Source organism: Benincasa hispida, chromosome 6 (assembly GCF_027475165.1).
Source record: "Benincasa hispida cultivar pf3 chromosome 6, pf3_genome.v1.1, whole genome shotgun sequence".
NCBI lineage: Eukaryota > Viridiplantae > Streptophyta > Magnoliopsida > Cucurbitales > Cucurbitaceae > Benincasa > Benincasa hispida.
Genome location: NC_143483.1, coordinates 19955303 through 19971925, shown reverse-complemented (window position 1 = coordinate 19971925; position 16623 = coordinate 19955303). Strand labels below are relative to the sequence as shown.

The window sequence follows — 16623 nt, the reverse complement described above, 5'->3', positions numbered from 1 at the left end:
TTAGGATTGAGGTCATGTTACCTATGGTCATCCTAGTGAAATGAAGTCTCTGTCATGAACGTCGTTATATAACGAGACGTTAACACTTTGTGGTCCGGTCTTATACAAACTTCTTTGTATAGGATGCCCCCGCTTGCATGTCCCCATATGAATGATTAGCATCAGACTATCTGTAGCAAGTCACAACACTTGTAAATATTCTACAAAGTGGGCCACATTCGTAGCGTCACCAAGATAAGGTTTCCCTCCTATATTCATATACTACAGATCATTTTGGTTATCATTTAAGACATGATCCACTTGTATGTCTCTACATACATGCTTAAGTTACAAATGACAACAAGGGATTTTAGTTTATTAGTTTGTGGTAAACAAATAAAATATCCAATGTTCATAGACAATAAGTGAAGAAAATATCATATATTATACATCACAAGCGTTTGTTCAAAATTGTGTTTACAAACTACAGAACACGAGAGTTTAGGGCATCATTCCCAACAATCTCCCACTTATCCTAAACTGAGTGGGTTGTACAAAACAATAAACTAGGGCACTAAGGCCCAGTACAAAAATATCTCCTACTTGCCCTAGTCCAGCCGCGGGCGGTCCCGTAGACCCATGCTTTGAAGTTGACCCTCAAACACTGTAGTGGTGAGAGCCTTCGTAAACGGGTCAGCAACATTGTGCTCTGAAGCGATCTTCGTGACAATCACGTCCCCTCGATGCACTATCTCGCGAATGAGATGATACTTCCAATTTATGTGTTTGTTGCGCCTCTGACTCTTGGACTGCTTGGAATTTGCCACAGTACCACTATTGTCACAATAGATGGTGATGGGCCTAGACATGTCTGGAACAACTTCTAGACCTATCAGGAACTTCCTGAGCCAAACGGTCTCCTTAGCTGCTTCACAAGTCGCTACCTACTCGGCCTCCATCGTGGAGTCAGGGATGCACCTCTACTTAGTGCTTCGCCACACTACTGCTCATCCGTTAAGAGTAAAAAGTGACCCTGAAGTGGTCTTCCTAGAGTTCTTATTAGTCTGAAAGTCAGAATCTATGTATCCAATATGGATCCGTGGAGGTTCCCTCAACTCTTGAGGTGGAATCGACCTACCAAATGAACTTCATCAACAACTCATGCTGATGAAGCAGACCCTTTAACAACTCTTGTTGAAGTTTTAGTAGTTTTGTTGGAAAGCCACGTAACATGACCTTACTACGTGGACTGTGCTCCTTAATATGATCCTCCCCAGCGTTCGTGGAAAAAACACTCCATTTTCTGAGGGATCATAAAAGTAACCCCCTCGTGTACCTTTGGAGTAACCTACAAAGAGGCACAATCTCGACCGTGGTTCCAACTTCTTTGGACTAGCCTCAAGCACATGTGCTTGGTAACCCCATATGCAAAAGTGATGTAAACTAGTTTTACGCCCATTCCACAACTCCAAAGGTGTTCTCGCAACACTCTTGAAAGGAACACAATTGAGGATATACACTACAGTCTCCCCTGCAAAACCCCAAAATGAGTCTGGTAAGGAAGCGTAACTCATTATCGAAGAAACCATGTCCAGTAAGGTTCTATTTCTCCTCTCCACTATACCATCCTGCTGAGGTGTAACCGGTGCTGAGAGTTGGGAAACGATTCCATGTTCTATCAAATAGTCCTGGAACCCCAAATTCAAAAACTCTTCACCTCAATCTGATCGAAGTATCTTAATTCGTCTTCAATGCATTTTCAACTTTAGCCTTGAACTCTCTAAACTTTTCAAAAGATACAGACTTCTGTTGCAACAAATAAACATACCCATATTTAGAGTAATCATCAGTGAAACTGATAAAATACTTCTAGCCTCCCCTAGCTCGAACATTCATAAGACCACAGAGGTCAGAATGTACTAACTCTAAAGGCTCTTTGGCTCGCTAACCTTTTCCAGTAAAAGGTCTTTTAGTCATCTTACCCTCAAGGAAAGATTTGCACATCGGTAAAGAATTTTCCTCTAACTCATTTAGAAGTCCATTCTTCACCAACCTCTCAATCATATTGAGATTAATGTGCCCTAATCAAAGGTGCCAAAGTTGGGCATTTTCTTTTGGAGAAACCCGTTGACGTTTATTTTGAGTTACGACAGTTTTAAACATCTCTATGTTATGGAGGGAACTTAATGCTAACGATCTTAGCACATGCAAGTTATTTTCCAGTTTTGCTGTACAAATTTCTACTCCATATTTATGAATAAACACTTTATCCACATTAAACTGAAGAGTATATTTACATTGTAACAAGCACTTTACAGAAATTAAGTTCCTTTTCAACTCAGGAACAACAAATACATCTTGTAAAATAAGAAATTTATTCTGTAAAGTCAACTGTACTCCTCCCACTGCCACAGCTAAGAAGACGTGCCTGGTACGTACTCGCATCGTCATCTCACCAGCCTCCAAATGCCACCAGGATTTAATCCCCTGAAAAGAAGAACAAACATAATTAGTGGCGCTCGAATCAATAATCCAGACAGAATCATCATTCTCCACTAAGCAAGTTTCTAACACCAGTAAATCATATTTACCTTTGTTTGCTTTGGCCTTAGTCTTGGCTGCCTTCTTTTCCTCAAGCTAACTAGGACAATTCCTCTTCCAATGTTTGTCCTGGTTGTAGTGGAACACTTTCCCTTGTCAACCAGCATCGAATGCCTATTTCGCTAGGCAACAGGTGGCGGGTAAGCAGGCGCCTTCCCCTTCCCCTTACCACCTTTCTTCTTCTTCCACTTTCTAGTGTTAGAAAGAGAAGATGCAGACTTCGTCCTTGAAGTCAAACCTCGATGGAATTGCTTTGATAACAAAGCAACATTTGTCTCACCTCCCTTCTTCTCCTTACTTTTCAGCAAGGTTTGCTATGTCTGCAACTCGTTGAGGAGAGTTGTAAGGGTATAGTCCACTTTGTTCAGAATTGTATTGCTAACAAAGTGTATGGTGCTTTCTGTCAAGAATGTAGGATAATACTAACCTGACTGCCCTCATTGATCCTAGACCCATTCATCTCCGCCACATTGAAGTGGACCATCATATTAAGCATGTGTTCACGAACAGAGGTGCCTTCCTCCATTTTGGAGTTGAAGATGTTTTTCAGAGCCTCATGCTTGAGCTTTCCAGATGGTTGTCTGAACATCCCCTGTAGGGACATCATGATCTCACGCGTTGAGACCATGAGCTCATGCTTCTTGGCCAACACATCGCTAAGACTGGCCAAGATATAGGCTCGGGCATTCTCCTTCACCCGTGTCCAATGCTCGTATGCCTCCCGAACATTTCGAGTAGCATTAGGAGCTGGAATAGGAGGACGCTCCTTCGTAAGGACAAACATAAGATCCTCGATGATTAGTATAGTCGTGATCATTTGTTTCCAACTAGTGTAATTGTTACCAGTTAGCCTATTGACGCTAAGCAAAGCAATTGTGGTTATAGCCATTTTAAAAACCGTTGCTGAAAAACGAACAAATTTCTATAAGTCTTTTGCTAAATCACATTTTAACACCAATTAATTTTAGCAAAATAGTTTCCAAGTACCTTAAGTGATAAAGATTCCTATTTCGCAATGATTCCCCAGTGAGGCAGGACAAACATCACCGGTGGGGTGATCAGATGCCTCTTCATTGGGATGAGACACTCATAATCATTAGGCAAAACCAACTCTTGGAATTGAACCTAATAGTCACCATTTTTTCGGTCCAGAACTATTAACCCTTAACAATTTTGCATAAGTATAACTCTTCGTTTTCGTCCCTAGAGTCCCGCCCTAATGCACCCACTGTAGGGAAAAAGTAGATTAGGACAAGTTACTAAGTAACCTTATCCTATACAAGAGATCAAATAAAGAAACGTGTAAAACTGCCATCCTATAGGGGGACACTCCTATGATGCCTCGAGGCGATGCACAGAAACTTTACTCAACCTAACGAGAGAGACCGTGGGATATGCTATCGCACGTTGACCTATGTTACGTTTTAAGCAAATACCCATTGTAAAATAAACAACATCCAATAAGGTTTTAGAAAAACTAATATGAACCCTGTGTGACATCTAGTTTCGCAATGATGCTTCAAAGGTTTAGGACAATAGCCACCGAAGGGAGATCAATTATCCTTCCTTTGAATTGAGAAGTTCTCAATCAATCATTAATACCAGAACAACTCTTACTCCTATACAACTAGCCATCATTGATTTGATCAAGAGATCATTAACTTACTTAACAATCTCCCTTAAGCGTGACCCGCCATTTTAGGCTCTAGAGATCCGCCTCAAGTAGCCAATCCGAAGGGAAAAAATGTGATTGGGGCAAAACCTAAAGCGACCCTATCCATTTCTGGAGTTCATCTTAATCTTGACCAACTGCACAAAACCCATCCGAGGGGGGATGCTCCTAGGCGCCATGAGGGAGTATAGAATGATCTCATGGTGTGAACCAATGACAGAGACCATAGGACGTGTTGACAAATACCCTTCACCCAATTACTATAAACATTCTCTCTGTCCACCTTGATATTGACTCATGCAAACACCATTTGAAGGGGGATGCTTCCAAGGAACCACGAGGCCAAGCATGAGTCTCACAGTGTGAACAAACAGGGAGAAACGTGAGTGGAATCATAGACATATCAGATACATCTCTTCCTCCCACTGAGTATTTTATAACCTAGGGTTTAGTTTACTTAGAAAAAAACACGGCTAAGGATTTTATCTAAGTGGCTTTTAGGTTTGCTCAAGAGTAACGTTTACCTTGGATAGTTAAACAACTTTTTGTCATCATCCATTAAACTCTTTAACGGAGTCTTTGACCAATTGTCGCATGCTTGTAGAAAATCTATCTAATTCACCATTCCAGGTAGGTTCCCAGGTAGGGGTGTTCCATTTCCGTCAGCTTAAGAACCCCAGCCTAGACAAAACCCACCTTAGACAAAAGGTCCCTTATAGATATATTTAAAACAAATTTAATCTTTTATGCCAATCACTTTAATCCTATTAAACCGATTTTAGAAGATTAATCTAGGTTACTAAACTCTTTAGAACCATTTGAACTTAGGTCTATCTCAATTCAAATTTTAAAACCCTTTTAAAAAACTTGAGTTCACTTTAAGTCTACATGCAACTCTTTCTTATCAATTTTAGTTCTAATTTCCTTTATAACGCTTATAAACGGAAACAACCAAAACCACAATGCAAAGCTAAACACATGCAAGGCATTCATAATGATTATAAACAGCCTAAGTGTCATGCTCAATGCATTGTTCATTCATTGCTACTTCTTTTATATAACACTTATACAAAACAGCAACGAAACAAGCACAACATGCTTCCACCCTTAGACTATAACACTTATAATAAAAGGATGATGCATGAATATACTCACTGCATGCAAAGAATAACTCTTGTATTTCATTATGCATACGCATGCTTTCATGTAATTTCTTCATGCTAGATTATAATTTATAATACATGATGCATGAATAATTGCACAATCTAAAGTGGGTTTTAAACTATATGTCAAACACTTTGCCATATGAACACCATATATCATATGTGTAATAAGAAAATGTCGATGAACTGGGTAAAATTGCCTTAAATTCACAAAAATAAAGCTAACTATTACAAAACAAGGAGTCTCTGATTCAAACAGGCGAACTGGGTCATGAACCGTCCGAGCGAAGCAATGCGTATCCAACCATCATGTACCAAACTCCCCACGATCATCTACACGAAAGAACAAAACGTTTTGCTCTATCGTTTACCAACGCTCCTAGAGCTAAGCGATCGTTTAGCAATGATCGTGTACCTTTTACTAAGCGATAAAGCATGAGGTACGCAATCGTCTAGCGGGCTACGCACAACTCAAACCTTACACGATCATCTAAATGGCTACGATATGACGAAGCATCATCATCTAAATGATCGCTGGACAAACGCCTTCGTATCATATACCATGTGATCGTGTAGGTAGTAACTAAGCGATGAGGCATGCTAACTACACGATCATTTAACGCGCGCCTTTAACTAAATAATGAGCATCATATGCTCCCACTACGATCGTCTACCTCTAACGTCTACGCGATCGGGCAACCAACTCTACGCGATAGACTAAACAATTTACCCCATCGTTTAGTAAATACTATACGATTGTATAGAAAAATCTACACAATCATTTAGATAAATCCCAACGATCATTTACCTGAGGCTACACGATACGACCAACTCTTGATCTTCTTCTTCGCTGAGAACCGCATCTCCATGCTTCAAAACTTCATCATGAACGACTTGACTAACCCAAACACTTTGAATTACAGACTCGATTGCATGTTAATTATGCCTAAAAACACAGGAGCCCTTAGAAATTAACATTTTGTAGTTAAAAGAAAGCTTTAAACAAAGGAAATTAAACCCGTAAACATCCATCAACGCTATCCCACAAATGCACTTAACAATTAAACACAAATGTAGAAAACCCACCAAGACTGTAAAAGAAGTTCAAAACAGAATTGAAATTTGGAATATCAGAACAACCTGGCTCTGATACTAATTGAAGGAAATCGAACACGAGGATTTCCATGAGCAGCAGAAGGATCTTACCAAATTTCAATAGTATATGAACATTACAATTACAATCACAAATGGAAACATACGGTTATGCATAAAACAGAAACTACAACATGCTTTATTACAAGATCAAGGGAAGGAATTAACAAACTTTTGAAGACTTATCTTCAAGTTCCTTGATCACAAACGCTCGATCATAGCAACATAACAACACACGAATGTTCGTTCAACATGATCGCTACACTGCATGATCATAGCGAACTCAAACTAAGCGATTGCCAAGTTCATGAACACCCCCAAACACCACGAACGACCTCCACAGAACCTCAACTATGTCGATTTGAGTATGACACCACCAAGAAGGTTACCTTGATATTTTTGGTGTGAGAATCCAGAGGGTGGGCTCTTTGTGGACTTGGTTAGAGGCAAAAAATAGGAGGAAGAACAATCGTGTAAACAATTGAGCAAGTAGGAGATGAAACAACCTATCGTATAGGTTAATGCCCAATCGTTTAGTAAAAGCTATGCGATCGTTTAGCTCATCGTCTAGCTGAGTGTCTATCATGTAAGAACACTCCACGATCGTTTAGCTAACTCCAAGCTGTCACTTAGTAAATTTGATTTACTTGGCAACTATCAGTGAGTAATTTCCAAGATTGAAAATCTTACATTAACAATTTTGCAAAAACTTTCTAAAATTAGGAAAACGTTTTTCTTTTTATCTCACGATTACCATGAAACCATCAATAACCTCCCACTCAATTAATTATTAGAGAAAAAGAGATAATTATCCTATAATTAATATTATTATAAATATAAATGATAATCAATTTATCATATTATATTTATAACCTATAGTTTTTAATATTTCATCTCATGAAACATACAAACCATAACTCTTTTTCTATTCCAAGGATCTTAATGTAAATCTCATTTACATTAATCCTCCATTAGATGTATCTCATACATCATACCGATCATATAATATATAATCGAATTACCTCTTGTCAATTTCAACAATTCAAATCAATACCAAGAACTGATCCTCAACTTGAAGCCATTAAGCTACCAAGGGGACCTTATGGACCTGTAGCTCGAAGCTCCAACGGTACATGAATAACTAACTAGACTCCTTAGTCACGGGATCTACCATCTCTTACTGCAAGGCACTTCACTAAAGACCGACAGCTGAACTCTTCTTACTATAGATATATTATGTGTCCATCTAACCAATCAACAGTGCGATAACCTTTCACAGATCGCTCGTAAGTACAGCTCGGCCAATAACCGTTATGCCCTTGTGGTTACATCTAACTCCTTAAGTACCACTGATCCCTCTAATGAACATAAGTCATAGTTCTACTATGACTGAGTTTTATCTTCCAAAAAGAAGCTGTGGCTACTATGTTCAAGCCCTATAATCAACTCTTACGGGAGCAATCTATCTACTTACCCCTACTTTGGGGAATGAGTGAATTCCATCTTGTGAATTGAGTTCTCAACTCCAGAATCAGACAAGTCCTAAAAAAGGTAGGCATGTTGAGTTGGCAATCTAGCCACTCTCATTCATACTAATCAAAGGAGTGCCCTCAAAGGCAGGAGTTCCCAAAACACTTAGGATTGAGGTCGTGTCACCTATGGTCGTTTAGGTGAGATATAAGTCTCTAGTATTAATGGCGTTATATACAAAGTCTAGTCATCTCGTGGTCCGATCTTATACAAATTCTTTGTATAGGACAATCCCGCTCGTATGTGTCCACATGAATGGTCAGGATCTACCATCTGTAGTAGTTTATAACACTTGCAAATCCCTACAAAGCGGGTCGTATCGTGGTGTCACAAGAATCAGGAATCCCTTCTTAATCTTTATACTACAGACTTATTTAGTTTATCACTTAAGACATGATCCACTTGTATACCTCACATACATGTGTAAGTTTACATAAGATAACCATGGATCTTTGTTTATTGGATATGAGTAAATGCCAAAATGAAATAATAATTATTTTATTCGTAAACAATGTGTATAATTACAAACAACAAGACTCCAGGAGAACTAGGACACCAATCCAAACAGAGGATATATCTCACAGTGTGGACAATAAAGGGAGAAATGCAAGAGGTTTAAATGAAGCATTAGATGCCCCAAGTACCTCTCATCGAATGCTTTACCTAGAAGTTCATTAACTTAGACCATCCGGCTACTGATTTTAATCTAAGTCATTTTAATCCGCTCAAAAACAACTTTTGTCTTTGAAATTAAACAAGTTCAAGTAGTCACATTAAACTCTTTAATGGATTATCCTCAATCTTGCATGCACTCATCAAATCTATCTAATTCACCTTTCCATGTAGGTTCCTAGGTAAGGGTGTTTTGTTTCCGTCATCTTAGATACCCCAGCCTAGACAGAACCCGCCTTAGACAAAAGGTCCCTTATAGATAGATTTGCTACACTTTATTCTTTTATTAGTCAATCTAATCCTATTAAACTAATTAAAAGATTAAAGCCTATAGTTTTTAATCATATTAGAGCCGTGATCTTAGGTCTATCTCCACCAAGTTTTAAAACATTTTTAAAACCATGATTCAAACCTACGTTGGCATGCATGTCTTTCTTATAGATTTTAGTTCTAATTTCCTTATAACCTTTATAAAAGAAACAACTAAAACCACATTACTACACAACTAGGTAAACGCTTATAAATTTAACCTATGTGTCATGCTTCATGCAATGTCTGTTCATTACCATACATAACTTTTATATACAAGAAACGAACCAAGCACACATGCTCCATACACCTTTACACTATAACACTTATAATATAAAGATGTTATATGTCAATGCCTTTATGTATGCATAAATATAACTCTTATATTATATAATGCATGAGCATGCACTTACATAATTTAAATCATGCTTCTCTAAATCATAACACTTATAATAAATAGAAATGCATGACCAATGCATAACCTAAGGTGAGATTTCTTCTATATGGCATACTATATGATATATAAATAAACATATATCTTGTGTACATTCACAAAGATTAATGGACCAGGATGAACCACTTCAAAACCAGAAAGAAAACTCTATCTATTACATTTTTCATCGAGCAAACCGGTTCACAGATGAGCTGAGCCTTGAACGTCTCGGCCGAAGCTCCCCATCGTTTAGTAAACACGACCAATATACGATCGTTTAGCTACGATCGAGTATCATAACTATGCGATGAAGCATGAGGTATCTGATCGTTTAATGCACAAGAAAAAACACGCGAGTTCTAAACAATCGTTTAGACGACAACAAAGCTACAAAGGTCGATCATGTAGACGATCACTTAACAAGCAATTAAGTAAACGATTTACTCTGCGATCCTGTAGGCAAGAACTAAACGATGAAGCTTATTGAGCTACACAATCGTCTAGTGCATGCACATCAACCAACTCCCAAGTATCCGATGCTTTACGATCGTCTACCCCATCGTTTACACGACTCGATCAACACTTAGTCATCTTCATCCTCGAAGAATAGCAACCCTTGCTATGAAGCTTCTTCACGAACGACTCACAGACTCAAACAACTTTGAAATTACAGACTCGATAACAATTAATATGCCCAAAAACGCTAGGGCCCTTACAATTAACTTTGAAATGTAAAAGAGTTTAAATGACCAGAGGCTTCATCCCAAAAAATCCATTAATCCCACATCCACAAACTATTTAATGCTTAAACAGAGAGCAACTGTGCTTTTACCCACCTAGAATGTAAATGCAATTCTTTGCATCAATAAATTTGGAATATCAGAACTTGGCTCGATACCAATTGAAGGAACTCTTATGCAAGAGTACCTCTGAGTGGAAGTGGATCGTTCCAAATACATTGTGACAGAATTACCGCATTTACATTCTAACAGATTAGATATGTAATTAACAAAAAATTACCAGCATAACAAGAGAACAAGAAAACATACCAGTTGAAGAACCTTTCTTCACAGAAATATCGCTCTCGAACAGTGGACTGCTCCTCTCGCTCTCGCTAGAATGTCCAAGCAATCGTTCACCAAATCACCGGTCGTCTACTCACGAATGACCTCCATACGAACACAACAATGGGGATGACACCACCACTTAGAGCCCTCGGTATTCTCAGTGTAAGAATCTAGAAGGTGTGGGCTCTGTTGGATTTGGTAGAAGGAAGAAGGAAAGGAATATCGTATACAACGACCAAGCAAGTGGGAGAAGGTAGGGTCTATCGTATAGACAATGCTTGATTGTTTAAAAGAAGGTACACTATCGTTTAGTAAATAGGTTGCGATCATATAGACAATCGTTTAGTAAATGCTCGGGCGTACGATCGTTTAGGAAAGAGCTAGACGATCATTTAACAAATCCTATGCGATCATTTAGAAAGAAGCACGCGTCTATGCGATCGTGTAAAAACTTTGAGCTTTCGTGTAGTCTCTCGGTTTGCTATGCGATAGGCTGTATACACAATGCGTAAGCAAATGACCAATCTCTTTGCAAAATAAAAAAGATTTTCATTTTATTCTTCAGTTAGAAAAACTGAATGAAACCTCCCACTATCACACCATTATGGAGAAAACGCCGGCACAGTTATGTTATAATTGTCCAATTAAAAATAATAAATATAATCATATCATATTCATTAACCTATGGTTTAATATCACATATAAACCATAGTGTTTTCTCTTTCACTAGATATAAATCATATTTATATTCGTTTTCCTCCAAATAATGTATCTCATACATAAAGTCAATCATATCATATATAATTAACCAGTTCAATCATATCATATATAATCGAACTCCCTCTTGTCAATTTGAACACTTCAAACTGACCCAAAAACTGATTCTTAACTTGAATCCATTGAGCTACCAAGGGGACCTTATGAACCTATGGCTCGAAGCTCCAACCATACGTGAATAGCCGACTAAACTCTTTAGCCACGAGATCCACCATCAGTTAATTGTCAGGCATTCCACTAAAGACTGACAACTGAACTCTTCTCACCACGGATATATTTCTGCATCCATTGGATATAACCAATCAACAGTACGATAACCCTTCACAGGTGCTCGTATGTACAGTTGGGCCAATTTACCGTTTTTCTCCTTTAGTTACATTAACTTCTCAAGTACCACTAATCTCTCTAATGAACAATACAACATAGTCCTACTATGTGTGGACACCTCTCAAGCCATGAGAAGGTGTGTGACGCCACATCGTTCCAGCCCCGGGATCAGCCCTTAATGGAGCACTCTATCTACTTACCACTACTTTAGGGATGAAGTGAATTCTATCTTGTGTAGCTGAGTTCCCATCTGCCAAATCAGACGAATCCCTAAAGTGGTAGGTTTGATTCAGCGATCTGGCCACTCACACCTATGCAAATCAAGGGACCGCCCTCAAAGGCAGGAGTTCCCATCTCACTCAGGATTGAGGTCATGTTACCTATCGTTATCCTAGTGAAGTGAAGTCTCTATCATGAATGGTGTTATATAACGAGACGTTAAAACTTCGTGGTCTAGTCTTATACAAATTTCTTTGTATAGGACACCCCCACTCGCGTGTCCCCACATGATCAGGATCAGACCATCTGTAGCAAGTCACAACACTTGTAGCTATTCTACAAAGCGGGTCGCATTCGTAGCATTACCAGGATAAGGTTTCCCTCCTATATCTGTATACTATAGACCATTTTGGTTATCACTTAAGACATGATCCACTTGTATGTCTCCACATACATGCTTAAGTTACAAACGACAACAAGGGATTTTAGTTTATTAGTTTGTGATAAAGCAAATAAAACATCCAATGTTCATAGACAATAAGTGAAGAAAATATCATATATTATACATCACAAGCTTTTGTTCAAAACTGTGTTTATAAACTACAAGACACGAGAGTTTAGGGTATCATTCCCAACAGTTGCATGGAATGCTGCAACTACAAAGTGATAATCGTGATAGAAGGTCGATCGTAAAGTGGGTGGAATGCGTTGATACTTCAAGAAGAAACAATCAGGAATGCATACTTTAGGAGTATCAAAGAGATAAGATGATGCTGACATTTCACCTATTGCGTCAGAAGTGGCAATGATTCAGAGCGGGACTACCAATGTTGTCGGTCTTTGAGCTCTATAAATAGAGCCTTTGAGCTCAAATTCAAGCCATCCGAGTCTCTATCTTAGGCAGATTATTGTGATAGAGCTTTTGGGATAGAGCTTTGAGAGTTCTTCATTCTCACAACCCTTCTGAGTGACGACCGAAGCTTCTCTAGAGATAGAGCTCGAGAGAGACTACTCTACCACCTATCCATGGCACCACCAGCAACTTTGACGTACTTTTGATGGAAGAAAGAGATTGCTTACATCTAGCCCTCCACCTCTCCTCTTACCTCGGTATTGTATTACATTTTGGCTTAAGACATTAATACATTTTGTAATCAATGCATCTCTATTGCTTCTTCAGCATCATCTTCATCATCTTCTTCTTCTTACTCATCTTTTACTTTCATTGCAATGAGTTATGTGTAGATTGCAAGAGTTATCGCATACTCAATCATGCGGCATAGAGATATGATGCATGTAGCAAACCACCAAGAGGTGTGTGTTGCGCGAATATAGTGAGTTAATCCTCTTTACTTATTGCGAGGCTATCGCAATGCTTGTCTATAAGCTGAGTAGCTATAGCCAACTGCCCGAAAGGGTAACTAATGGAACTCACTAAGCAAAGTAAGCAGTGTTCCTAGAGATAGGAATAATCTTATGCTCAACGCAACCATGTGTTAGAGAGATATAAGCATGTGGCTGACCACTGAGAGATGTGTGATGCATTGGTGTGGCGAGTTGGGATTAACCTTGTGACCAAGCTTAATGATGCAGTGAATTTATCCCCTTCACAATTCTACTTCTCCACGCATCTTATTACGCGTTAACAGTTGTTGCATCTCTACCAATTCTCATAATCAAACTTCTATTGCTCAGTCTGTTTAGCTAGGAGTAGGGCGCATAGTCCATTAACTTCTTTCTTTTTATTTTTATTCACCACCAGAAACGCATTACTTCACAAACATCATTTAGTTATAATTCCCTGTGTTCGACCTTGGATCATCCCGAGAAACTTATGTTCTCGTTATACTTGGCGAGAGAGCAAGAAAACTTGTGACAGGAACGCATGGTCATCGCATACATGATTAATGCATATTGAATATTCTTCAGTTTAACGCATGACCATTAACACATAGAAATCAACGCATATCAAAAGAGACTACAGTTTCCTTTCACCAATTACTGATCTCTCTAATGAATAATAAATCATAGTCCAACTATGACCAAACCCCTCTCAGGCCAAGAGAGGATATGATGTCACATTGTTCAAGTCTCAGAATTAACCCTTAAGGGAGCAATCTATCTACTTACCCCGACATCGGGGAAGGAGTGAATTCCTTCTTGCATAGTTGTGTTCTCAGCTCCTCAATCAGACGAATCCCCCAAAATGGTATGCTTGTTGAATTGGCAATCTGACCACTCTCACCCATACAAATAAAAGGATTGTTGATACCACCGAAAATATGTTATTTTCCTCTTCTTAATTCTAGGCCGTTACTATGTTTAATGTGTTTATTTTATGATTTTGTAGGTATTGAGCATCTGGGAGGTAGAATCAGTCATTACGAGCTATTCTGGGTTAATTTGAAGCAATTAGGAACTAATTTGAGCAACTAGACTTCAAAAGAACGTGAACGAACGAAAACACCCCTGGACGGAGCATTGCAATGCTCAAACGAGTGAAGTGCAATGCTATAAGGTAGTAGCTACCTATTTTGCGCACTTCCCTAAGGTTTAACCCCAGACTTGCCGCTTGTACTACCTGTTAGTATAAGTAATTCGTTTGGTGATTTATAAATTTTATTTGTGTAGCAAGGTTTTACGGGCGATGGTAAACTCGACCCTACCAAACTGGCATTGCTACCGTGGAAGCCAATTAGTTCTTTTTAGTTAAAGTTTCTTTTGCTTTGATTTGTTTTCTTTTTGTGCCAGTTAAGCATGATGGGATTTTCGAATCAATCTTGGACGTTCGAAAGTCTAGTTACAGATTTTGATGACGAGGTAAATGGCCTTAGATGCCACATTGCTGAGTTGACTTCCGTAGGTGGCCACTATGTGGAAAGGAGTTCATAGCAGGTAGAGGTGTGCGAGAGTTGCCTACTAGAGGGGCATCCCACGCAAGCATGCTCGAGGTTGCAGTGGATGGCAACACCATGTGGATTCGTTGGGGAGGGGTCTTATGGTCATATGGACAACGAGTCTCATCATCCTAAGATTTCACAACACCACACCAATCGACTTATTCTTAATCTTCAGGGTCAGGTAAGTCTTTAGAGGCTTTGGTTATGGAATTTGCTAACAGTTCTTTTGAGTTTCAACAGGACAACCTTCGTAGGTAGCAGGTGTTTGAGTGCATCCAATAGGAGAATCTTTGCCCCGAGGCAGAGGCTAAAACTAACTTGCAGAGTCTGAGTGACCTTGTTGCTCGACTTGCAGCTTCAGTTGGGAGGCCAGACGAGCCGTTGCCAGACCATTTCTTTGATTTTCTAGAGATCTGGAGGCATGAGGTAGTCCATGTCGTTGCGATGGAGAAGTAAGAACCACTTCTTAGAGATCACCCAGGTATGACTTTGGAGTTTTTAATTTCTGAACTTGCTAACAGTGCTTTTGAGTTTCAACAGGGTGTTCAAGCTCGACTGTAAGGATTGATCACCCATGTTGCCCAGCCGACAGAGACCATGCAAAGACTGGACAACGTGCCAAAGCAACCCATCGTCTGTACCTCGGAGGCAGAGTCCCTTGTGGAGTGCTACTACTTCAGTAATGATGAGGACATCACTCCATGCTTGCCAATTTGTGAGGTTAAGGAGAATACAGAGCTTAAATCCGATGAGATCCAGGTGATAGAGTTAGAGGTCAAACGACCTCGCCCTATTCTGACTCCTAGTATTTCGTATATATTTGAGTTTTGTTCCCTGGTCCTCACGAGTCTGTTGCGTCTTTTCTTTCTGTTGACTCCTTAGAGTCATTTGAGTTTTTTTATTCTTTATTTTTACCTTTTTTGCCATATTCTAGAAAACCCAAATTCGACCTATCTAGTTCTCTTCAGAAGATGAGAAGTCTTATAGTCTTACCGGGGTATATTGACTCATCCAAGAAAGGATTAGAGAAATAAGAGAATTTCTTTGTACTTGACAAGGGACAGGCCACGTCGAGAAATAATAATATTCTTCCTCTCGCAAGAGTCGACCCTCTCTCTGTTTTCCACGCTCCCTGGCACTCTCTCGAGCGGACCAGGACGATCTTCCAATGTCTCTTCCCTTCTCTCACTTCTGCCTTCTAAGTATAAGGAAACTAAGAATAAAGGCTAACTATCTTCTATATGGCTCAGTTGGAATGAAAAAACCGAAACTGGCTCAATGAAGGTGGCCTTCGGTATTTATAGAGCTTCAAGGTGGAGAGCTTTTTCTCTCGAATGATTGCACTGATGGGATGCCATTAATTCTCTATCTGATGCACCGAATAATTGTCACCGAAAAGTTGAGTGTACTTGCTACAGTGTCATTAACGGCTTGTCAACTTAATTCGCATCGACTGTCATCAGCTTTCTGTCCCATCGTGATTTATTAAGCTTTCACCTTGATGCGCCGGCTTTATGCGGCCACCTTCTTGAGCAGATTTTCACGAACACAAACGATCACATAGCCTTGCCTTAGCCTTGCCTTCACAATCTCTTAATATGCTCGGATGTTAATTTCTTTGGATCGCTTCCGCCTTGCGCCAATGCATTTTCTACACAAAATACATAAGTTAATTGTGTTTAACGCGATGGACGCATGCAATCGCAATGTTATAAACTTAATGCTTTTGGGTGCAATTTTATATATTTTGACTATCGCGATGCTTCATTGTTTTATAACTTTGTGTTGTAATAACGTGCATTTCTTCCCGTTATCAATAGAC

At 39.2% G+C, this 16623-nt stretch overlaps 1 protein-coding gene across 1 annotated transcript in view; it reads left to right on the top strand.

Moving 5' to 3' along the window:
* Positions 1 to 16363, top strand: part of LOC120080037 (pentatricopeptide repeat-containing protein At2g20540-like) — a 36992-nt gene extending 20629 nt beyond the window's left edge. The window contains exon 2 of the mRNA XM_090314517.1: positions 14252 to 16363. Within this exon, the coding sequence (XP_090170643.1) occupies positions 14252 to 14337 (86 nt within the window). The 3' untranslated portion in view covers positions 14338 to 16363. The remainder of the gene's footprint in view (positions 1 to 14251) is intronic.
* Positions 16364 to 16623: the final 260 nt, after the last annotated feature.